Source organism: Eurosta solidaginis, chromosome 1, assembly GCF_040869045.1.
Source record: "Eurosta solidaginis isolate ZX-2024a chromosome 1, ASM4086904v1, whole genome shotgun sequence".
NCBI lineage: Eukaryota > Metazoa > Arthropoda > Insecta > Diptera > Tephritidae > Eurosta > Eurosta solidaginis.
In genome coordinates this window covers 390,992,295-391,018,106 of record NC_090319.1, presented here as the reverse complement: position 1 = coordinate 391,018,106, position 25,812 = coordinate 390,992,295, and the positions used below count along the sequence as shown (strand labels likewise).

Genomic DNA, 25,812 nt, shown 5'->3' with positions numbered 1-25,812 from the left:
GCCCTGGGCAATCAATCCAGTGACGTCTGAATTGTTTATTTTCCCAGTTACTTATAGTTTCCCTGGTGTGTGCTTTTGTGAGTCCACAAAAGGGCTCTGGACCGTAGAATGCTGATGTAGCACCCTGCTTTGCTAGGTAATCTGCATGTTCATTCCCTTCATGTCCCTGACGCCCGGGAACCCATCCTAACAAAACCTTGTTTTTGGCTCCCAGGGCATTAAGGATTTCAGTGCATTCATCCACAAGCTTAGATGTAACTGTTTAGGATTGCAAGGCATGCAGTGCCGCCTGGCTGTCCGACATAATGTAGATGCTCTTCGATTTTGAGCCTCTCCGCAGACATTCTCCATCACATACCTCTATTGCATGAATTTCTGCCTGAAATATGGTGGGGTAACATCCCATTGCTATCGATTTTTTGAAGTTTGGCCCATAGATGCCAGCTCCCGTTCTTCCGTCATCGAATTTCGATCCATCCGTGTACCAGACCTCTGAGTCAGGCTCGTTATAAGGATTCCCACAATGGGCATTTCAAAGTTCCGTGAGATTCTGAGCTTAGGGGACATTACGTCACGCAGTTGTAATGAGGGATTTCCTATGCATTTTCTTATTACTTTCATATTTCCCTCCTTCAACTCAGAAATATTTGAAAGTCTTAGTGCACCTTGTGTTGCCTCTTTCTTTCAGAATAGGGAAGGGAGGTATTCCCTCTAAAGCACTAAGTGCGTCAGCAGGGGCGGTTCTCATCGCACCAGTTATGCCAACGCAAACTAATCGATGCAGTTTGCTTAGTTTACCCGTTGCCTTTCTTTGCGTGGCCTTCTGCCACCAAATTAGAGATGCATAGGTGACTATTGGCCTTACGACAGTATTAAATGTCCAATATACCATTTTTGGACAAATCCCCCATGTTCTGCCGTAGAGACAAGTACAGGCGAAGAAAGCTCTTGTTCCCTTGTTTAAGATAGCATCCAAATGAGCATTCCACGTGAGGGTTCTATCCAGTGTGACCCCTCCATTGAGAATTGTATTTTTGTACCACCCAGGGATGGTTCTGGGATGGATACTTTCCTTCTCCGCGTGAAAGGCACTATAACAGTTTTTACAGACAATCTTTTGGTATCGCACCACGTCTCTATGATGCAAAGGGCTTGTGATCTGATATTGTAACTTCGTGCATCCCTGTGATGCAAATAACTAGGTTATCTGCATATCCTTGTGTCAAATCCCTTGATTTTCATTAACCGAAGGTCATCAATGACCAGGGTCCACAGGAGAGGGGAGAGCACACCTCCTTGTGGGCAGCTTCTTGTGGCCGCAATTGATTCAGTTGTCCCTCCCAGTTCCAAATGGATTTTTCTACTCTTTAACATAGACAGCACCCATCATAGCTTGTTCGATAGGTTGATGTGTTGTGTTATCGAAAGCCCCTGATATATCAATAAAAGCGCAGAGGGCTATATTTTTTTACTCTAGAGTCTTTTCGATTTTTACCGTGAGACTATGAATAGCCGTCTCCGTGGATTTCCCCGACTGGTAGGCGAACTGATTCCGACACAGAGGGAGTTTATTTAGATTGACCTCCCTGATATGCTGATCTAAGATTTTCTCCATACCTTTTAGGAGAAACGAGCTCAGGCTTATTGGTCGATACGACGAGGGCAGTTGCTCGGGGGTCCCTGGCTTTGGTAAGAATACTACCTTAACCTCTGCCCACCTGCTCGGGATATGGCCGAGCAGTAGTGATGCCTTATATAAAGTGCTGTAACAGACAAGGGTAGACCCCATCCGGTCCTGGTGACTTGAATGGGCTGAAATTAGACAGAACCCATTGCACTTGTTTCACAGTGGTGAGCTTTGTTGCTAGGATTTTTCCATTACCACTGATGGTTGGCAAATCTGCTATTATAGGTGGTGATTGATAGCCTGCTGTTCAGTCAGGAAAGTGTGTTTCGAGTAATAGTGTGCTCATCTCTTCCGGCCGCGTGGTGTAGCTCCCATCTGTTTTTTTTCAACGTGCCAATTACATTTCTGTGATCTCTAGAAAGGGCTTTTTGTAGTTGAAGCGCTGCTGGAAGATCATTAATCTTTTCACAGTGTTCTCTCCAGGTAGCCCTTTTAGATTTCCTAAGTTCTTTATTGTAAGATGTTAGAGCGACTTTGTATGAATCCCAGTCGCCCGTAGCTCTCGCTTTATTGAACAGCTTCCTAGCCTGGCATCTTAGCTGCCCAAGCTTTTTGTTCCACCAAGGCAAATCACGTTGTGTACGTATCTTTCTTTGGGAGCAACTCTTATTGAAAGCTGTTTTAATGTCTGAGTCGAGCTGTTCAGCTTCCTTCTCAAGCTCCTGCACGGTGGTTATAGGTCGCTGTAAGCTGTTACCAGCTTCCTCAGTTTTTAGTCAACATGTAATTACGCAACAAAGATATCCATAGCGTGGTATACGCCGATTTTCTTGCCACTTGTATCGCCGAGTTCATACATGGAGTTACCAATCACATTGAGGATTATACGCTTTACTTGCTTAGGGGCAAGTTTCGCGTTGTAGTTATTTATTTGTGAACTCTGTTTGAAATTCCGGCGATATACCACTCGTCCGATTTGGAATTTCACACCTTTGCTCCGAGTATTGTAAACCTTTTGGCTTCGCTCATGTGCTAGCTTCAATTCCCTCATAATAGTATCCCTTATTGCTTTTAATTTATCTGCGCGCGTATATATCTCTACATCCGAATCTTTAACGGATCCTAGTTTGCGACACACTTCATAGGATGCCTCATGTTGCATCATTGGCATGCCACACGTGGCATAGTATGGTGCAAAGCCTACTGAATTGTGTATCTCACTGGCCAGGGCAAAGGGTGCGTCTCTGATGCACTTATCCCAATTCTTTTGGTTCTCTTTAATAAATGACCTCACGATTTGTAGCACTGAGCGATTTACTCTCTCCGCTGCATTCCCTTGTGGAGAGTAGAAAGCTGTTCGGATGTGTGTTGTTCCATACTTCTCTAAACGAAATTATACAAAACTCCTCTTTTAATGATTTCTATAGCTCTTTATCCAATAAAATAAATCAGTTTACAAAAAAAGTTAAAAAACCTAAGCATGATTATAGGAACCCTTGGATGAACTCCGAACTTTCAAAAATTATTAGGGAAAAAAATAAATACTTCAAAATGAAAACCAAATATAGAATAATCTGTTCTTCGAAGCTGAGTACCATGCCTTGAAAATAAAAGCTCGGAAAATGACTTACTTACTTACTTAATTGGCGCTTAACCATCTAAACGGTTATGGCCGTCCAACAAGGCGCGCCAGTCGCTCCTTCGCTCCGCCAACCGGCGCCAATTGGTCACACCAAGGGAGTTTAAATCGTTTTCCACCTGGTCCTTCCAACGGAGTGGGGGCCGCCCTCTACCTCTGCTTCCATAGGCGGGTTCCGATAGAAACACTTTCTTGGCCGGAGCATCATAATTCATTCGCATAACATGGTCTAGCCAGCGCAGCCGCTGCGTTTTAATTCGCTGTACTATGTTGATGTCTGCGTATAGCTCGTACAGCTCATCATTAAATCTTCTTCGGTACTCGTCATCGCCAACGCGTAGAGGTCCATAAATCTTTCGAAGAACTTTTCTCTCGAACACTCCCAAAGCCGCTTCATCTGCTGTTGTCATGGTCCATGCTTCTGCCCCATATAGCAGGACGGGTACGATATGTGACTTGTAGAGTATGATTTTCGTTCGCCGAGAGAGGACTTTACTTTTCAATTGCCTACCTAGTCCAAAGTAGAATTTATTGGCAAGATTGATTTTTCGCTGGATTTCAGTGCTAATGTTGTTGCTAGTGTTGATGCTGGTTCCCAAATAAACGAAGTTTTTTACTATTTCGAAATTATGGCTGCCAACTGTAGCGTGGTTGCCAAGGCGCGTATGCGCTGACTCTTTGCTGGATGACAGCAGGTACTTCGTTTTGTCCTCATTCACCATCAAACCCATCTTTACCGCTTCTTTTTCCAGTTTGGAGTAAGCAGAATTAACAGCGCGGGTGTTTAGGCCGATGATATCAATGTCATCAGCATATGCCAGTAATTGCATGCTTTTATAGTATATTGTTCCAGTGCGGTTAAGTTCTGCAGCTAGCATAATTTTCTCCAGCATCAAATTAAAGAAATCCCACGATAGGGGGTCACCCTGTCTGAAACCTCGTTTAGTTTCGACGGGCTGGGAGAGTTCCTTCCCAATTCTAACTGAGCTGATGGTGTTTCTCAACGTCATTTTGCACAGCCGTATAAGTTTTGCGGGGAAACCAAATTCAGACATATCGGCATATAGGCAGCTAGCTCCTTTTCGTGCTGTCGAAGGCGGCTTTAAAGTCGACGAAGAGGTGATGTGTGTCGATTCTCTTTTCACGGAAAATGACTAACTACTTGAAAAAGCGATACTTTGGTAATCGCATAACAGAAAATATACATTCAGGAAGCAAAACGTGATCTATTATGCAAGAAATAATCTATGGAAAGAAGAATGAAAATGTGAATATCAGTCAGATAATATATAAGGGAAAAACGATTTCAAATTGCACTGATATCGCCAAGAGTTTTAATGAATACTTCACTACAGTTGTTGAAACGCCAAATGAAATTAATTACACGGATAATCCAGCAAATAATATTATAACTCCATTCACCTTAAGTGAATGTAATATCTTGGAAGGGAATAATGCGATAGATAACTTAAATTCGAAATCTGCAAACGGCCTGGATGGTATCTCCGCAAGGTTTGTCTAAAAATACAAAAATCATCTAGCTATGCCGATCTGCAATTTTATTAATGATTGTTTTAGGTCCTGATGAGTTAAAGGTAGGCTCCGTGGTACCTGTACATAAAGCCGGAAGTAAAGAGTTATGTTCAAACTACCGGCCAATAACGAAACTCAGCACCATTGATAAAATATTTGAAAGCATACTTCTTGATCGACTAAAAACATGTCTAGCACAAAATAATATAATTGACAAAAACCAGTTTGGCTTTGTAGAATGCTCCAACGCCATGGCAGCGTGCATATCGTGCACAGAATATATCTACGAAAATATTGATAAAAAGAATTATGTGACTCTCTTGGCAATTGATTAATCAGAAGCTTTTGACTCAGTAAATATAAAGATAATGGTTCGTAAGTTAGCTGAACTAGGCTTGGAAGCCAAGGAACTGAAGATATTTGAAACCTTTTTAACTAACAGAAAACAGTTAATACAAATAAATAATACAACGAGTTCCACTTTGGAAATTATAACAGGCGTACCGCAAGGATCAAAACTAGCGGCAACTCTGTTTATAATATATATAAATAATGTACTAAGACTAAATCTAAAGGGTGTTCCCCAGTTTTATGCTGATGATGGAACCTTCATGTACTCTGCAAGTACGTTAGAAGAATTAATCACCAACATTAGGACAGATTTGGATGAGATAAAAAAATGGTTTGATTGTAATTTATTAAAAATTAATTTAGAAAAAACACATTTCATTATTTTTAACAACTTTAAACCCATACCGAGCATTACAGATTTTCCTGGTTTCGCATTTGATAACAAAATTATCACGAGGGTAGACAAGTTGAAATACCTGAGAATATGGTTCGACACGAATTTAAATTGGTACGAGCATATAACTAGATTGAAACTTAAGTTAATACCGCTAAATTTCGCAATATATAGAAGTAGAAATAATATACACAGAAAACAATTATGGCTATTATACGATGCGTACTTTATGTCACGTTTAACGTATTTAAACCCAATCTGGAGCAGATGTGCAGAAAATAAAATAAATGAGTTACAAATACTTCAAAACAAAATAATAAAAAATATCCTGTTACTACCCAGAATAACTCCCACTATCAGGCTTTACGAAAATAGGTTAGACGTTGTTGTTGTTGTTGTTGTAGCGATTAGGTTACTCCCCGAAGGCTTTGGGGAGTGTTATCGATGTGATGGTCCTTTGTCGGATACAGATCCGATACGCTCCGGTAACACAGCACCAATAAGGTGCTGGCCCGACCATCTCGGGAACGATTTATATGGCCACATTGAACCTTCAGGCCATCCCTCCCTCCCCACCCCCAAGTTCCATGAGGAGCTTGGGGTCGCCAGAGCCTCGTCTGTTAGTGAAACGGGATTCACCGCTCGAAGGTGAGGTTGACAATTGGGTTGGAGAAGCTATATGTTGCGCTACACAACCCCTTTGAATCCCATAGGTTAGACGTTAGAAAGTACAGTATTCTACAGACACTGCTCATTGTTTTCAAAATCAAAAACAATTTGATTAAACATAGTCTTGACTTAAATTTCGCAGGAAATCTAAGCTATAGCTTTAGAAATACTCTATATATAAAAACTTGTTTTTTCCGTCCTCAAAGAAGCACAAATTCAATACGTAGCTATGGTGCTAGAATGTTTAATAAATTGCCCGACAATGTTAAAACATGTTCCAATTATTTGCATTTCAAGAGGCAAGTTAAAAGCCTCTTGTTACTAGATTATAACTTTAGCCTGTAAAATACAAATATAGATAATTTATTCTTATTTGTTTTTTATAAAAAAAAAAAAACAGTAAATAAGTACGTTAAAATAATTTGGCGCCAGTATATTTAAGCTGGCACAACACACTTGTTAGTATGTACTAAAATAATTTAAATGTAAAGTAGTGTACTTAACGCAGTTGACAGCGTAGGAAGCAAATATGCATACATGTTAAGCTATCTTCTCACACAAAATGTATTTTTTTCGAGAAAACATTGTATTATATTAAAATACGCCATCAATAAAGAAAAAAAATTGTATTCGCATAAATTAAAGAGTATATAAAAACATAAAAATAATAAGGTTTCAATAATGAAAAATATATAGACAAGTAAAAATTGTAATGATAAAAAAATTCAAATTCAAGAATGTCCAATTTCAAAAGGATATAAGATCTAATTTCCTAAAAAAACCGCACTTCTAATTAAAAAAAAAAAAAATAAAATAAAATAATAGCAATAACAGCCTATAAAAAAAATTGGGATTTTATAGACTTATATGCATTCAAGTTTATGTATACATATATTTTTATAATCCAAATGGGTATATACATGTATCTAAGAGAACTCAATAAGCACTTATATACGTGTATGTATCTAGATATATGTATATAGGTAAAAAGAAGTATTAAAAGAAATGCTTTGCTATTGTTGTTGTTGTTGCAAAAAAATTGATAAATTTTTTTGACATTTGTGCTGGTGTTGCACCTCGGCAAGGTCGTAGTGGATGCGAGTCGTTTGTCAGTGACTTGTCTAAGTCCTTACTTACTTACTTAATTGGCGCTTAACCGTCTAAACGGTTATGGCCGTCCAACAAGGCGCGCCAGTCGCTCCTTCGCTCCGCCAACCGGCGCCAATTGGTCACACCAAGGGAGTTTAAATCGTTTTCCACCTGGTCCTTCCAACGGAGTGGGGGCCGCCCTCTACCTCTGCTTCCATAGGCGGGTTCCGATAGAAACACTTTCTTGGCCGGAGCATCATCTTTCATTCGCATAACATGGCCTAGCCAGCGCAGCCGCTGCGTTTTAATTCGCTGGACTATGTTGATGTCTGCGTATAGCTCGTACAGCTCATCATTAATTCTTCTTCGGTACTCGCCATCGCCAACGCGTAGAGGTCCATAAATCTTTCGAAGAATTTTTGTCTCGAACACTCCCAAAGCCGCTTCATCTGCTGTTGTCATGGTCCATGCTTCTGCCCCATATAGCAGGACGGGTACGATAAGTGACTTGTAGAGTATGATTTTCGTTCGCCGAGAGAGGACTTTACTTTTCAATTGCCTACCTAGTCCAAAGTAGCATTTATTGGCAAGATTGATTCTTTGCTGGATTTCAGTGCTGATGTTGTTGCTAGTGTTGATGCTGGTTCCCAAATAAACGAAGTCTTTTACTATTTCGAAATTATGGCTGCCAACAGTAGCGTGGTTGCCAAGGCGCATATGCGCTGACTCTTTGCTAGATGACAGCAGGTACTTCGTTTTGTCCTCATTCACCATCAAACCCATCTTTACCGCTTCTTTTTCCAGCTTGGAGTAAGCAGAACGAACAGCGCGGGTGTTTAGGCCGATGATATCAATGTCATCAGCATATGCCAGTAATTGCACGCTTTTATAGTATATTGTTCCAGTGCGGTTAAGTTCTGCAGCTAGTATAATTTTCTCCAGCATCAAATTAAAGAAATCGCACGATAGGGGGTCACCCTGTCTGAAACCTCGTTTAGTTTCGAACGGCTCGGAGAGGTCCTTCCCAATTCTGACTGAGCTGATGGTGTTGCTCAACGTCATTTTGCACAGCCGTATAAGTTTTGCGGGGAAACCAAATTCAGACATAGCGGCATATAGGCAGCTCCTTTTCGTGCTGTCGAAGGCGGCTTTAAAGTCGACGAAGAGGTGATGTGTGTCGATTCTCTTTTCACGGGTTTTTTCCAAGATTTGGCGCATTGTGAAAATCTGGTCGATGGTAGATTTACCAGGTCTGAAGCCGCACTGATAAGGTCCAATCAGCCGGTTCACGGTGGGCTTCAATCTTTGGCACAATACACTTGAAAGGACCTTATATGCGATATTAAGAAGGCTGATTCCACGATAGTTGGTGCATTTTGCAGTATCGCCCTTCTTGTGGACTGGGCAAAGAACACTTAGATTCCAACCGTCGGGCATGCTTTCGTCCCCCCATATTTTGCTAAGAAGCTGCTGCATGCGCCTTACCAACTCCTCGCCGCCGAACTTGAATAGATCCGCAGGCAATCCATCAGCGCCCACGGCCTTGTTGTTTTTCAATCTGGTTATTGCTATTCTAACTTCGTCATAATCGGGCGGGGGGACATATATTCCATCATCATCGATTGCGGGATCGGGTTCTTCATCTCTGCGCGGTGAATTGCTGCCTCCATTTAGGAGAGCAGAGAAGTGTTCCCTCCATAATCTAAGCACTCTCTGGACATCAGTTACAAGGCCGCCGTTTTCATTCCTACAGGAGTTTGCCCCGGTCTTAAAACCTTCCGTCTGTCGCCGTATTTTTTGGTAGAATTTTCGGGCGTTATTCCTGGTGGCTAGCAGCTCAAGCTCCTCGCACTCACGCCTTTCTGCTTCTGCTTTTTTCTTCCTGAAAAGGCGTCTCGCTTCCCTTTTCAACTCACGATAGCGTTCACACACTCCTCTTGTCGCGCTCGCCCTTAACGTAGCCCTGTAGGCAGCGCCTTTTCTTTCGGTTGCAACGCGGCATTCTTCATCATACCAGTTGTTTTTTCGTGGCCGCCGGTAACCAATTTTTTCCTCGGCGGCAGTATGAAGTGCTTTGGAGATATGCTCCCACTGCTCCTTGTCTAAGTCCAGGTCAACTAAATTTGTCTTCTTGTCACTCCGTCCATTCAGTGTGGCACATCAAGCCTCGAAGCCATAGCCTAAAACTTGGCTGCCACACTGCCGCAAACAACTGTGGTACAGGCACGTTGTAAACCTCATGTACAAGCAGTGCTGGACTGCTTGCACAGTAGCTTAAACAGGTGGCCTGCACTCGAAATGTCTCCCTACTATCATACTTGCTTTACCGCAGGATCCCACTTATACAAGCGTTGCAGCTTTTATAAGGAACAACTACGGTAGGCCCCCCTCGTATTTGTTATAGTGGCACTAATCATATCGAACGTGTCCAAGCGATGTTGCCACTATAACGGTCGTCTGTCCAGTCGAAGGAAAGAAGATTATTAACGAAAGTGACAGAGAAATTAAAACTAATTTTTAAAAATTGAATGAAGCAAAAAAAAAAAAAGGAAACTGAGAGTTGGGCTATTGGTCTTAAAATTAGCAAGTAAAAAAAATTAAGTAAACAAAATTGTAAATAGATAGAAATTTGGGAAAAATAAAAAAAACTGGGCTATAGCGTTGAGCGCCATTGTTATATAACTGACTGTTGGGGTAAGGCGGAGGTGGCATATGGCATGCTGGCAAGCCCCTGCTAGCTCGTCGGGTGGGGTGAGTTTTTGCTCACCAGCCTTACCCACAGTTATCAGACCAATTCTAAATATTCTCGCGTAGTTTTGTTCTCGCGGATTTTTTTATTCCCGCGGAAAAATTCCTCCAATTCTTTTCTCCTAGGGAGAAGAATAATTGGGGAATAGGAATTTCGAATTTTCGAAGTCAGCTGTTTTGTCAATTGAAATTTCGTTGCACATTTCTTATTTTGTTTAAAAAATTGTAAAGTTTAATTATTGTTGCCAATTTGTTTGCAATTAAGAAATAAGGTATAAACAATGCACATTATTGAATTTCATGTGGTATTCACTGAAATGAGTAATGAATTGGTGCCACAGCAACATCAACAGAGGAGCATAAGAAGAAGACCGGCGGGATAACACAAATCCGCCGGAGTTGCCTGCATTCATTCTGCAAAGCAATTTTCTGGCGGCCAAGTCGAGTTGAGTTCCCCTTTCGCTATATGCCAAAATCTATTTAAGCCTTCTTAAAAAATCCTTGCCCAATTTCTGGATGGCTGTATCAAATATGCGAAGATCTCTTCCGTTGCTTATGATATACTTTTCGACTTAAAATAAAGAATATTGGGGTTGTTGTTGTTGTTGTTGTATTAACAGTGAGAATATTGTGGTAGAATGTAAATACATATTTTAGCACAAATTTGTACAAATAAGTGTTCTTTCTTAAAATAACCAATTTCCTTTAACTATTTTGATGCATTCCCTTTAATTTAACTAGTGAAAAAACTCCTATGAAATGGCAGAGAAATCTCCCTATCCCTCACATTCATAATACCTACTTTTCTCCCATAACCGGTTTCCGCTATTTCGAACATTGTTCAGAATAGGAGGAAAGGGAGAAGTGAAAAAACTCACAAGGAATTTTTATTTAGAATACGAGGAATGGGAGAAGGGAAAAAACTCGCACGGAATTTTCGTTTAGAATTGGGCTGATTTAAACAAAACTCCTGCATTGCAGCAACGCCCCCTTAGCCTGACATGTGTTCGTCCCTAATCTGTGTAGTCCGTCACGGTAACATCACATCCACGTCCCCTCTAATGCACCCGTGCAACAGCTTCACCAATTAGATGCCTATCTAGCCTTACATCCGTAGAAACCGTCGGAGCTGCTTTGGTGTTTTCGGTTCGGGGAAATCCCTCACAGCAGCAACCTTGTTCGCATCGATGCATCCATCGCCCACTATATGGCTTAGGTATCTAACTTCTTTGAAACAAAATTTACTTTTTTCCACATTAATGGTAAGGCTAGCTTCATGTAAACATTTCTCGACCTTTTCCAGCAAACATAAATGGAATCCCGTCGATATTTGGTAGTGTTGCAGAACTTGTACCCGCCGAGGGCGATTTATCATTTGATGTGGTGCAGCATGTGTTGACTAAAGAGCAAAGTGTTGCGTCAGAGGAAACTAGTGTAGAACTAGTGTTGAAGAGCATATAATAGAAGTTGTGGATGAAAAGCTCCCAGTAAAACAGAGACATTATCATATATCACCAGCGATCCAAAAGCTAGTTTTCGAAGATCTGGATAGGATGCTTGGTCTGGGAGTGATTGAGGAGAGCAACAGTAGCTGGAGCTCGCCTGTATCGATGGTAATAAAAGGGGAAAGGAAACGTTTGTGTCTCGATGCGAGAAAGGTTAACGAGTGGACCATAAAAGATGCGTACCCACTGCCAAATATCGACGGGATTCTCAGTAGGCTTCAGAACACTAGATTCATTTCAGCCATCGATTTAAAATATGCCTTTTGGCAAATCCCGCTCGAAAAGAAATCTAGAGAAAGGACAGTTTTTACAGTGCCAGGGCGTCCCCTATGCCAATACACAGTCATGCCGTTTGGACTGTGTAACGCAGCGCAAAGAATGTGTAGACTTATGGACAAGGTTATACCCGCTTCTTTACGTGATTCCGTGTTTGTGTATTTAGATGATTTGTTGGTATGCTCCGTAGATTTTGCGTCCCATTTGTTTGTTGGAAAAGGTCGCGAAATGTTTACGTGAAGCTAACCTTACCATTAATGTGGAAAAAAGTAAATTTTGTTTCAAAGAAGTTAGATACCTAGGCTATGTAGTGGACGATAGATGCATCCGAACCGATGCGAATAAAGTTGCTGCTGTGAGGGATTTCCCTGAACCGAAAACACCAAAGCAGCTTCGACGGTTTCTAGGGATGTCAGGCTATATAGGCATCTAATTGGTGTAGGTATTGCACGGGTGCATTAGAGGGGACGTGGATGTGAGGTTACCGTGACGGACTAGACAGATTAGGGACATGGGACATTGACGGACGGACACATGTCAGGCTAAGGGGGCGTTGCTGCAATGCAGGACGACGTTTTCCGCAGAAGGGGAGGGATGACTCCACCTGACACGGACAGGCCTTTTCTTTCTGCTTTCCTTCCTTATCGTAGATATCAGGTATGAACCTCTTTTTTGTTTATATAACTGTAGGTAAGGCTGGTGAGCAAAAACTCATCCCACCCGACGAGCTAGCAGGGGGGCGCTTCCCAAGACCGTAGGTTCTATGTACCGAAGCGACTCGGGATTTTTCCCGACCAAGGACTGCCATTTCAGTGTAACCCCATTTAATTTGTTGCATCGCTCCCACAAATTGCCATCCTCCCAGCAGCTCCTTGCAGCGGGACCGCTCCATATTCTCTTGTTCCGGGAAGGTATCGAACCCAATTTGGGTCCGTCTCCTGACCCCAGTCCTGAGAAATGGTTTTGCTGCATCTGCCGGAAAAGAATCTTTTTAGGACGGTCATACTCTTGTCAGTGTGTCTCGTGTAAGGGGTGGTTGCATCGGACAGGTTGTTCTGGGCTAGACCCCAAAACCAGACGTCCACGTAACTTCTATAAATCTTTTGTGGCTCCTTGCTGTTCACTAGGACGTCCCGTAGTCTGCGCCTTAGCGCCCCCCACTCATACCAACAATCTCCGCAGTAGAGTCGGGAGCAATGCCGAGCATCAGCCCCTGCCCCCGTCTGCTTCCCCCTCTTTTCCGACAGCAATTGTGTAGGTCAGGGAAACAGGCTCTTAGTCCCTACCTCCCTTTGCACCGTTTGCCAACACAGAATATATACGTTTGCGACATCCGTCCAATGCAGCTCCTGGCATGGACGGTGCCACTTTCCTAGATGTTCTGGTCTCCGCGACGGCAACCCCCCGACGGGTTTCATTGCGCCATGTTGCCAGGCCGCATACCCAAAAACACCGGGTACCCCAATGCCTACCCAAGGACGTCTAGTCCCAGGACCACAACAGCAATCGCGTGCTGGCCTTCCACAACCCAGGCGTAGTCACCCGTCACTTACTCTCAGAGTGACGACGTCTCCCCCTATGCACTTCAGAATTCTGCAGCTAAACTGTAATGGATTAACTGGGAAGATCACGGAAATAGTCGACTTCATGAAGCGGCACAACATCCGCATTGCTGCGATTCAAGAGAATAAACTCACAGCTAGATCTGCATTGCAGACTTGTTCTGGGTATAATGTCCACAGAAAGAATCGCGAGAGCGGAAATGGAGGCGGCCTCGCGTTTATCATACACCATACTGTGCAATATCATAATTTGATCCCGACATCGACCGCAGGGACAGTGTCTTAGAACGTCAAGGATTATCTGTCCGGTCGGGCGATGCAAATCTAGAAATCATCAACCTCTATATCCCTCCTGTCACCTATTGTCCCAGTGGATACCGCCCTGATATCAGCGGCGTACTCACTGGAAACAATCGCATTATCTTAGGCGATTTCAATGCCCATCACGATCTATGGCATTCAAACTTGCGGCTGGACAGTAGGGGTGAGATGTTAGCGGATCAAATAGAAGAAACGCCGTTCTGCACAATAAGCGGAGACGCCCCCACACGTATGGTGGAAAGCTGTCACAGTTCGCCGGATATTTCAATCGTGAGCGCAGAACTCGTAAACTGCGTCAACTGGCAGCCGATGGTAACATTGGCATCCGACCACCCGCCTCGCTTCCCAAGGTAGTCGGTTCTATGTACCGGAGCGACTCGGGATTTTTCCCGACCAAGGACTGTCATTTCAGTGTAACCCCATTTAATTTGTTGCGTCCCTCCCGCAAATTGTCATCCTCCCAGCAGCTCCTTGCAGCGGGACTGCTCCATATTCTCTTGCTCCAGGAAGGTATCGAATCCAATCCGGGACCGGGTCCGTCTCCTGACCCCCGGTCATACTCTGTTCAGTGTGTCTCGTGTAAGGGATGGTTGCATCGGACAGGTTGTTCTGGGCTTGATCCCAAAATCCGACGTCCACGTAACTTTTATAAATATTTGGTGACTCCATGCTGTTCACGTCCAAGGGCGTCCCGTAGTCTACGCCTTAGCGCCCCCCCCCCCCCCCCACTACCTTCCAGCAGCCCAGCTGCTCAACAAGCCACAACTAGTACCCGCTGCTGCTCGCGCCCCGCGGCGCCAACAACTCAAACAGCTGCTACCACTCATAACTACTATCTCCGTAGTAGAGTCGGTTGCAATGCTGAGCATCAGCCACTGCACCCGTCTTCTCCCCCATCTTTTCCGGCAGCAATCGTGTAGGTCAGACTCTTAGTCCCTAACCCCGTTTGCCAGCAGAGAATATATATGTTTGCGACATCCGCCCAATGCAGCTGCTGCCTTTGGCGGTGCCACTTTCCTAGATGTTCTGGTCTCCGCGACGGCAACCACCCGACGGGTTTCATTGCGCCATGTTGCGAGGTCGCAAACCCCAATCTACCGGGTACCCCAATGCTTGCCCAAGGACGCCCAGTCCCAGGGCCACAACAGCAGTTGCGTCCTGGCCTTCCTCAACCCAGGCGTAGTCACCCGTCACTTACTCCCAGAGTGGCGACGTCTCCCCCTATGCACTTCAGAATTCTGCAGTTAAACTGTAATGGACTAACTGGGAATATCTTGGAGATAGTCGATTTCATGAAGAGGCACAACATCCGCATTGCTGCGATTCAAGAGACTAAACTCACAGCAAGATCTGCATTGCAAACCTGTTCTGGTATAATGTCCACAGAAAAGATCGCATGAGCGGAAATGGAGGCGGCCTCGCGTTTATCATACACCACTCTGTGCAATATCATATATTTTATCCCGACATCGGCCGCAGGGACAGTGTCTTACAACGTCAAAGCTTGTCTGTGCGGTCAGGCGATGCAAACCTAGAAATCATCAACATCTACATCCCTTATGCCACCTGTTGCCCCAGTGGATACCGCCCTAATATCAGCGCCTTACTCACAGGCAATAATCGCATTATCTTAGGCGACTTTAATGCCCATCACGATCTATGGCATTTAAACTTGCGGGCGGACAGTAGGGGTGAGATGTTGGCGGATCGAATAGAAGAAATGACGTTCTGCACAATAAACGGAGACGCCCCCACTCGTATGGTAGGAAGCTGTCACAGCTCGCCAGGAAAATCAATCGTGGGCGCAGGGCTCGTAAACTGCGTCAACTGGAGCCGATGGTAACATTGGCATCCGACCACCTGCCTATACTTATTTCGTTCGAAATTCGGCCCCACTTCCCGGCAGAGGCCGCAAGTTTAGCGAGAGAACGTGACCTTATAAGACAGCTCGATCCCGGCGACCCCCAAATAAGGGATATAAACCCACGCATCAAATTGCTTGTGGATGAACACAAGCGGGTGAAATGGGAGGAGCACCTAAGCGGTTGTAACCTCTCTGCCGGTGTAGGTAAACATTGGTCCACCGTAAAGTCCCTATCGAATCCGTCTAGGCACAATGACAAAGTTTCCATCGCCTTTGGCGACAAAGTGCTGTCGGATGCGAAAAAATGCGCGAGCGCTTTCTGCCGACAATACATAATGCATTCTACGGTCGACAAAAATAGACGGAGGGCCAACAGACACGCACGTAAACATAAGTTCAGCGCGTCACCAATTACCATCACCGCCAAAGAGGTTGAGGATGCCATCGGTCATGCTAAACCATCCACAGCAGTGGGCCCATACGGCATAACCATGCCGATGGGAAAGCAGCTAACATAGGAGAGTCATATCGCCCGATATCTCTCCTATCGCCAGTAGCCAAGACGCCTGAAGCCATTTTGCTCCCCTACTTCAAAACAAATTTACAGCTAGCCTGTCATCAGCATGGCTTTAGAAAACTCCATAGCACCACCACCGCGCTAAATGCCATTAGCACCCAGATAAACTGTGGTTTAAATCAGAAGCCCCACCATAGAACAGTACTCGTAGCGCTAGACCTATCAAAAGCTTTTGATACGGTCAACCATGGCACGTTACTGCAAGACTTGGAAGAGTCTACCCTTCCCCCATGTCTTAAAAGGTAGACCGCAAATTATCTGGGTGGTCGGCAGGCATCGGTGCAATTCAGAAACGAAACATCAAAGCCAAGAAGAATTTTACAAGGGGTGCCACAGGGTGGTGTCCTATCCCCACTTTTGTTAAATTTTTACATATCAAAATCCCTGATCTCTCCAGTTTTTTCGCCTCGCGAAACCTGGCATTATCACCGACTAAATCCTCCGCGACCTTATTTACAACATAGACGTCCCAAATGTTGACCATTTTGAACATCCACGTCGATGGCACTACGCTACCGACTGTCCTACACCCCAAAATCTTGGGAGTGACGTTTGATCAGGATCTATATTTTGGTGAGCACGCAGCCGCAATTGTACCGAAAATCCAGAGCCGTAATAAAATCCTCAAATCCCTTGCTGGCAGTACTTGGGGAAAAGACAAAGAAACGCTCATTACCACATACAAAGCAATTGGCCAGCCGATTGCATGCTACGCGTCCCTTATATGGTCGCCAAGCCTAAAAATTACCCACTGGAAGAAGCTACAGGCCTGCCAAAATACTGCCCTCATAACCGCCGCGGGCTGTCTTCTTATGTCCCCAGAACACCATCTACATAATAAGGCGAGAATACTCCCCATCAGGGAGAGAAATGAGATGCTAACCAAACAGTTCCTGTTGAATACCCAGAAACCAGGGCATCCCAACAGACATATGATTGATGAGCCAACATCGCCTAGGGACTTAAGGAATAATCTCCGTAAGCATTTTGAGGAAATATGGCACCTGAGAACTCAGCCGTATGAAGCAAAAAAACACAAGCAGGTCCTTGGTGAACTCCACAAACAGGCGTCGGACCTTTATGCCAGGAATTGCCCGGTGAATCCAGTACTCAAAGAACAGTACCCAAAACTTGTGGAAGAGGAACGCATACTCCCCAGGGAAACGCGAGTCACTCTAGCTCAACTTCGTTCTGGATACTGTAACAGGTTAAACTCTTACCTATCCAGAATCAACCCCGACATACAAAATGTATGCCCCGCGTGCAATGTGTCCCCACATGACACCAACCATCTCTTTAATTGTAATATGGAACCAACGCCTCTAACACCCCTTTCATTATGGTCCACCCCTGTCAAAACAGCAAGTTTCCTTGGACTGCCGTTAGAGGATATTGATGAAAATTTGTGATCGGTCGCAGCTATTAGGTGGGGCGAAACATTGCTACAACAACAACAACAGCTAGCAGGGGCTTGCCAGCATGCCACATGCCACATGCCACCTCCGTCATACCCAACAGTCAGTTATATAACAACCTTAAAGCATTAATCGTTAGCTTAGTTCCTTAACTAAGTCCTTAATCAACAAATTTAAAATTTTACAGAAGCACAAATCCTTTCCGACAGCACAATTAATAATATCAAGAAAATAATAAAAATAAACAATAATATTAACCTAAACATCAGATTCGCACCTCACATTTTTCAAGTTACAACAAAACACTATGCGCTAAATACTAAGGAGAATAAAATATCCCAAACAAGGAAAACAACAAAGAGAAGCTTGAAAACATGTCGTTTCCAACCTTTTAGTATATTGATCTCGAACCACGCACCCTGCAGAAGCAGGCGCTCCTTTTTAATCAGCAAGCTACTGTTAAAATAAAATAAATAAATTAAAGGCACGATAACCTCCGAAGAGATTTAAGGCCGAGCTTCTCTTCCAATTTGCGTCGTGCTACTGTTAAAATAAAATAAATAAAATAAGGCGCGATAACCTCCGAAGAAATTTAAGGCCGAGCTTCTCTTCCAATTTGCGTCGTGCTCCTTTTAATTTTTCCTATAAATTGGCGGGACGGGACCTACTTGTTTTATGCAGACTCCGAACGGCATCTGCAAGGCAGATGAGTTTTCACTTTTCATTGCAGAAATATACTCAGAGTGCTTGCCAAACACTGCCGAGGGGCGACCCCGGTTAGAAAAATGTTCTGCTAATTGAAAAAACTTGTTTCTAAAATTTTAATGTTGCTTTACCCGGGGCGTGAACCCAGGGTCTTCGGTGTGGTAGGCGGAGCACGCTACCATCACACCACGGCGGCCGCCGTTTTATACTTAAGACTGATTTACAATGGCTAAATACAGAAACGGCTTTATAAGTGGCATAACTCCGTTGTTATTGGCTCAACTCTTATAACATTTTTACGAGGGGTGTATTTTATTTAATATGTATATCATACCAAAATCTGTCAAAAGCGCAGTTTCGAAGTCTGTTGGTCAGGGCCTTTGTGAAATTAACTGTATATCGTTAATGCAGAAGCAAAAAACATTTTTCGAAATTTCGTGTCTCGACATATCCTACCAGACCCTCATCAAAATTATATTTTGCCGAAAATATATTTTCCCCATGATTCAATCACAAGAGGTTTGCTCGACTGACAAAATTTTTGACAATTGCAGCCATCTTGCTCCCAAGTCGAATTGACATCCCTTAACTGTGTTGTTTCTTGGCAAATGAAAAAACAATGTTAGTAGCAGAAACATTACTAATGTAATGTAGCAGAAACATTACAATGATTACTAATGCTAATTCAAATTTAACAGGTCTGGAAACACGTTCCTTTCAACATCCCAATACGTGTTTTGCTGCGTTCATCGGGGACTAATACATTCCGGCAACTTCAAATACCAATACAACTGAAAAATATATGTTCCAAATTTTGTTACCTTATGCTGGGAGCAATGGAGGGTTTGAAAACCGTCCTTTCCAACCTCCTTTAAAAGAGCGGCTACCATACTCGACCGTTTGTCATGCTAGTAAATATGCTAATCGGAATCACTTGGCATTCCGACAGCATATACAATACTATTAAGTAATGACTTTTAATAATGAATTGTTTTTAGGATTTAGACCTAAACAGCCGTAATAATATATAAAATTTAATTTCCAGTTAGCTTTTGTGAGGCATCGCTTAATTGAGGCAATACAAGTCTGAAATTACAGGTTTTTAATTGAAACTGATTGAAATTTGAGCGATTATATAGATTCCGTACATTTCACTAACAAGCGCCATTAAGGTACAAGCCCGACCATATCGGGAACGATTTGATATGACCATATTGAACCTCGTAGGCCATCCCTCCCCATACCTTCTAATTTAATGGAATTTCTGGAAAGGTACCCAATTTGTATTCCCCAGGTGATTGTCTGTATGCCTGTCGTAAGAAGCGACTAAGATACCAAATTGGTTAACGGGGTTTTGAAGCGCAACCCTCTCAAGGCGGACTTCAATCGCTATTTTGACAAGAAAAACAGTGAAACGTAGTGGCGCTAAAGTCATGTCAGTGCCCTTATAGAGGGGTAGACCCAATATTTTTAAATGTAGTATAAAAAAAAATAAGAAACTAAGGGAATATAAAAAAAGCTTATCCGCAAAAGAGAAGTTCAATAAAAATTGTACTACCCTGCAAAAATTGTTGGATTACGTGTTCCATTTTCTTCATGTCTGAGTACTCTAACAATACTCCTTTGCACTGCGTTTGCGGACCACCTTCCATTGTGAATGATGACTAAGTGTGATATCTTCTGCATAAACGTCAAAATTCCAAAGTGATTGGATCACCTGATTTGTATTTGACTATCGCTGTCTCATTCTGTCTCTCTTTCTATCACCCGCTGAAGATAAGCGCCGCCATATTGAGCAGTCTGTCAAAACGCTGAAAAGTAGCCATATTGAACAGCCTGTCAGACAGTTGACAGATAAGATTACACACTTAGTCATCATTCACAATGCCACCATCAGCCGATCATTGCTCGTTTTTTAACGACCGTGATCACAACACGATGAAGATCGAACAGAGTTGCCAAAAGTAAAATATTGCATACAAATAGCTGATGATAAAATTTTGCTATGGCAACTCTGATAAAATGCAACAGGGCACTGGTTTTATGTATACATACTTTAGTATAGAGAAATATTAGTTTCTTTATTCACGCAAATGCTAAATAACATAAGAATATTCGTAGTATAAAATATCAAAAGTTGTATTGCCCCTCTTCATTTACTTTCATTTTAAATTAAATTCACTCCGATAATTCTTTCCAACATAATTCCTCTTTAGTACTTTGGCATATGATCCTCTGTGGGTGCTCTATGGAGTACTACAGTGAAAGTACTCTCACGTATGTACTCTATGGAATACTCACAAACAAACGAGAGTGGGATCACCAGCTCTTCTAGGACATCGCAATGTTAATTGAAGCACATTTTTTGTATGAATACAGATTAGTTTTGGAACACTCCTATACTCCCAAAGAAGTATTCCTTACCTATTTATGGAGTACTCGCGTTTTTTGAAGCGTACCCATATAACTTTCATTTAAGATTCCAATGAGATGCCCCTTTTTCTTTGCCCTTTAATTTGTACTTCTTTGGTTCAATCATAAAATAAGTCCAATGTTTCTTACCGTCCGCTGATAAATCTAACACGCTGTTATCTTCAATCAAGAGACTCGGGTAAAAAACACTTAAATTCAAGACATCTGGATAAAGATTTTTCATGTGTTTGCAAACAAAAAAATTTGTTTGCCAAAAAGTCAAAGGTTTGGTGGATTTGGCCATATAACTATGAAAAGAATGATAACATATATCGCACGCTTAGATGTAAAGTCAACTCCAAATTGTAGGTTTTTAATGTTATGCAACTACAGCATTATTTGCCTTGATACCATCCGATTTATATCAAGTTTATTACTTTGACCGTTTTTTATTTAAAGTTGATCACTTATCAAATCTGTGCGTGCGATATGAAACATTTCTTGGTAATAGTCTAGTTGAGGGGTCGACTGCTAATACGCTACCAAAAATATCGAGAGAGGTGTCAAAAGACGCGTCTTGACATCAGTATTAATAATCCGAAGGCGGAAAATAAAAATATTAACGCGTTCAAAAGATATTAACGAAAAACCGAAAAAAGACCCGCGGGTACCTCCGAAACCGGGGGTCGGATCCATAGTATTTTTGCGCAGAACACCTTTCGGCGTTGGCGGCCTTCGGCCGCGCTTATAAAAAATAACCCTGGGCTACGCCATGCCACGTCCGGGTGTGTGGTTTAACCGTGGCTACCGCCACGGTGATGCACAATTTTTTTGGTGGGTACAAACACAACAACAACCACATGGAAATCGCCAACTTCAACTGCAAATATCTCCGGACAGAGATAAAATTTTTCTTTTCCGCCTTCAGATTATTGTTCTCGAGGTTAATACGCGTCTTTTGACTCCTCTCTCGATATTTTTGGTAGCGTATTAGCAGTCGACCCCTCAACTAGACTATTACCCATTTCTTACCCACAAGACAACTTTCTTGCAAAGTGGACAGTCTTTTACATGATCGGAGTAATAGGTTTTTAAGTGGCGTGCATATTCTACTATCATACGAGGACCAAAATATATTTTATCCTCTATTTCCAAAAAATAGCCCTGGAGAGACCACTTTCGTACAAGATTTTGGATACGCGTCTTGGTTAATTGCTTCTTGGCAGTTGCAGGTAAGTTTTGTAGATTGTACATATCCACCCATGATATGGCATAGTCTTCTTGATTGGCCATGCATTCCATTAATTTTGCAAAATAGATCTGATCTGATTCCGAGTAGTGATGCTGAAGTTGGCATGCAGGTGTTTCAAATGTGAGTCCAAAAACCAGATATTCCGTGTCGCTTAGCGGATGATTTACGAAACTTAATTCCTGGCCAAACTCTTTGATATCACTATTGATTTCTTGCACCAATTTCTTAAGTTCATGCTCTTCATCGTTTCCACCATCTATGTAATTTCATAACTCAAAAAGATAATTTGGACATTGTTTGTTATTCATACAATACTTACATGAATGCCGAATTGGCTGTAAAATTTGGTCGATTTGTTGAGTGCTCAAGCTTCCATGATTGATGCAAGTTTGCAAAAAGGATTTTTTCAGCATTTCGGAATATATTGAAATAAGTTGTGGTGACAAACTACCGATCATTGTTTACTATATAGTTTGGCAGCTTAAGTAGAGGTTATGTTGCGAATAGAGTGGAAGGCAGTGGACTAGGCAGTCGAATGTCATATAATGAAGGTATGGTGTTCGGAGATTTTTCAAAGTTAAAAAAAAAAAAATTATAAAAGCTTTAATATAAATAAAACTATTGTTTTAATAACAACAAAAACGCCATATATATTCTGTATACATAAATTTGTAAGGATTATCTCACTTTAAAATTTGAATTATATAATCTAAAATTTTGTTTTGAAACTGAGTCGAGAACTGTGCGTGTGAATGTGTGAATTTTCACCGATCAGCTGTTTGTTGCGCTACTTGGTAAAATTTACAATGCTACCGATGACACATTTTTAGTCGTGATAAAAACTGGAGCTGGATTTCGATTCGATTCTTTTTTTAGAAATGTAGAATCGATTTTTTTTAAATCGTTCGATTCTTTAGGCATCGAAGTTTTCATCATTATATACTTTACGGACGCTTGAGGAAATGTAATTTTTATTTTTATAAATTTAGCTTTATTGTGTTGGTGGCTTCGAGAGAAAGGGGAAAGATAAAGAAATTTCTTCGCACTTCTGGCAAGCAATATAGAGAACATGTGTTTATCTATTTTGTGGTATGATATTGTGTTCAGTACGAAATGAAAACTAATTAATACCACATTCTTAGATTCTAGTAAGCCAATTGAGGTTACCCTAAAGGGGAATTCAATTTTATAAGTAATCCAAAGATTCGTAGATCTGTTGTCTGGAAGTACTTTAGTCAAGCGCAGGGCGATTCTGCGAAATGCAAATTGTGCGGAAAAAAAATGCAAAACAGGTGGAAATACAACCAATTTGTTAAATCACTTGAAGCGGCCACATCGAACGTTGATGGAAATGTCTTCATCAACAGCTCCTGTAAAATCATTTTTTGATCCTAATAACAACAACATAAGGAAGTCTCAGTCTGTAGATGAGCGGAAAAAACAACTGGATTGTGCTTTGATTAGAATGATTGCCACAGATATGCAACCCTGTACGATTGTCGAAAATAACGGATTCAGATCTTTTACACAATGCTTGGATCCTCGGCACGTTTTGCCTTCACGAGTAACATTGAGAAACACACTTTTAACAAATATATAAAATCAATACTTTTTATGACCTAGACAGCAGCAAACAAGAAAACAGAAGTGGGAATTTTTATGAAATTCCGTCAATTAAATTCCCTATTGCTTTTTATTTTCAATAAAGTTTTTAACTGTAACTACGCAAACCCTGACACAAATTGCCGTATCTTGTCAATTGAAAGTTATACAGAACCTCATTGACATTTGCAGTCATCCAGTGGGTTTTACAGCTCCGGCTCACGCTCAATTCTCACGGGAATGCTCTCGATCATTGAGAGACTTGAAAGCAGATGTCGTGAAATTTTCGCACGCTGTTTTTCATTTAACATACGGCGAAAGGCTAAGCAGCGACATCTATTTTTGAAAAATTAAGTTTATTAAAGGCAGCGTTGCCAAACTAAAAAGAAGTACTTAAAAAATTATCTGGCTCACAAATTGAACCAGACTTCTATCTGGATTTATCTGGCTCAAATCGTTGTTGTTGCATTTACATGCAAAATTATTTATCTGGCTCAGGATTTTGCCACCCGATGATGGCTATTAGGAATCAAACTAACGGCGTCGCGAGGAGTCACTTTCACCCAAGTGAAACCAAATTCGTATCATATAAGACCATTCATTCACTTCAGTGACTCTCGGTGACTGCAGTTTTCGTATTATATAGCGGCGCAAAGTGTCACGAACACTCATTTTTGCTGTCAAAATATTCACTTGCTTCTGGGTCGCGTTTGCTTCATTCACTTCGCTTTTTTATTATCGTTTTTTATCATTTTTGAGTAAAAATTGAAGAATCTTAACACTTCGTGAAAAAAGATAGAAATTTTCCATAGACAGCCGATAAAGGTTATTTTTAGAGCTTCATTCAATGTGGATGCATATTTCGTTAAATTTTACAGGAATACAAAAAAAGCGAAACCTATAAAAATTATAGCCAGGGACCCAAACTGTTATTCCTTTGTAATAAAAGTTCTTCAGGAAAAATTATTGGTGGTTCAATGTGGTCATATTAAATCATTTCCGAGATGGTCGAACTTGTACCCTAATGGTGCTTGTTACCGAAACATACCGGATATATATCCGGTAATGGACCATCAACGTCGATAACACTCCCCGAAACCTTCGGGGAGTTTCTTTATCGCTGCAACAACAACAGCAATTGGTTATGGTTTTTGATAACAAGATTCTAGTGTTAGTAGGAAAAATTGTAGTGTCCGTACAGGTTTCAAGTCCAGATATTTACGAGAATGGATTGGTAAGAAATTCGTCTCATTTGGACGCACCGTATCTTAGTTATGGGGTTTCACTTTTATCCTGTTCTTAAGAAATAGAAGTCCGGATATAACTTTTATTTTCGGCCTTATAAAATAAATGGCCGGATTTTTTTTGTGTGGATTTTTATAAAAAAGGATGCATGATTCGTCATGAAAATGCTATGGGTATTCCCGGAATCCCATACACTTTCACCAAGGAAAAGTTTTTAACCTAACTTCTACGAGTCAACAAAAAAAAAAAAAAAAAAAAATCCTATGAGTCGCTGATTATAACCAAAAGTTATACTACAGTTTTGTCACTGTCTTTCGTCACGATCCTTATTTTCTTGGATTTATGTCAAAAACTAATTCTGAGTAATAGAAAAATAAAAATTATAATTTTATTGTGGATTTTTTAATAACTATAATATCTAATTATACCTCCGTGCTACTTTTTTTTTAATTTTCTTGTAAATCAGTGATTCTGCTGATTCCCGAACAACGTAGTAAATTAAGCCTCAAAGGTGTATCGCACGTTATCTGTCTCATCGGCAAACATCGGTACAATTGGGGAACGCAACACCTAAGCCCAGAAGAATTAAACAAGGGGTACCAATTAAACAAGGGGTTCTGTTTAACTTCTACATATCGAAGCTCCTTTCGCCACCAGAGTTACCATTCTATCCTACGCCAATGACTACAGGTTTCGGGTCACCCATCGATGAGCTAGGTAATAAAATAAACAACCATCTCCTTATTACAACATCGATGCGCCAAATGTCGACCATATTGAACATCCACGTCGATGTTATCACGCTGCCGACTGTCTTACACCCAAAAATCTTAGGTGAGACGTTCGATCAGGATCTACATTTTGGTGAGCATGCAACCGCAATTATCCCTACAATCCAGAGCCGTAATAAAATGCTCAATTCTCTTTCCGGCAGCACTTTGGGTAAAGACAAACACTCATTGCCACTTACAAAGCAATTGACCGGTCGAGTGTACGCTACGCGTCCCCATAGCCCCAGAACACCAT

At 41.8% G+C, this 25,812-nt stretch overlaps 1 protein-coding gene across 2 annotated transcripts in view; it reads right to left on the bottom strand.

Annotated features, from left to right (window-relative positions):
• The window catches only part of Nse1 (Non-SMC element 1), a 29,394-nt gene extending 6,978 nt beyond the window's left edge, over window positions 1-22,416 (bottom strand). Inside the window, exons 1-4 of one of the 2 annotated variants that reach the window (XM_067763530.1) lie at window positions 22,259-22,416; window positions 21,720-22,195; window positions 4,878-5,082; window positions 4,608-4,817 (exon numbers count right to left, since the gene is read on the bottom strand). In XM_067763530.1, coding sequence (XP_067619631.1) covers window positions 4,915-5,082; window positions 21,720-22,195; window positions 22,259-22,397 — 783 coding nt within the window. In that variant the 5' untranslated portion in view covers window positions 22,398-22,416 and the 3' untranslated portion in view covers window positions 4,608-4,817; window positions 4,878-4,914. Of the gene's footprint in view, window positions 1-4,607; window positions 4,818-4,877; window positions 5,083-21,719; window positions 22,196-22,258 lie in introns of those variants that run through there. The other variant, XM_067763531.1, reaches the window with a different exon arrangement.
• Window positions 22,417-25,812: the final 3,396 nt, after the last annotated feature.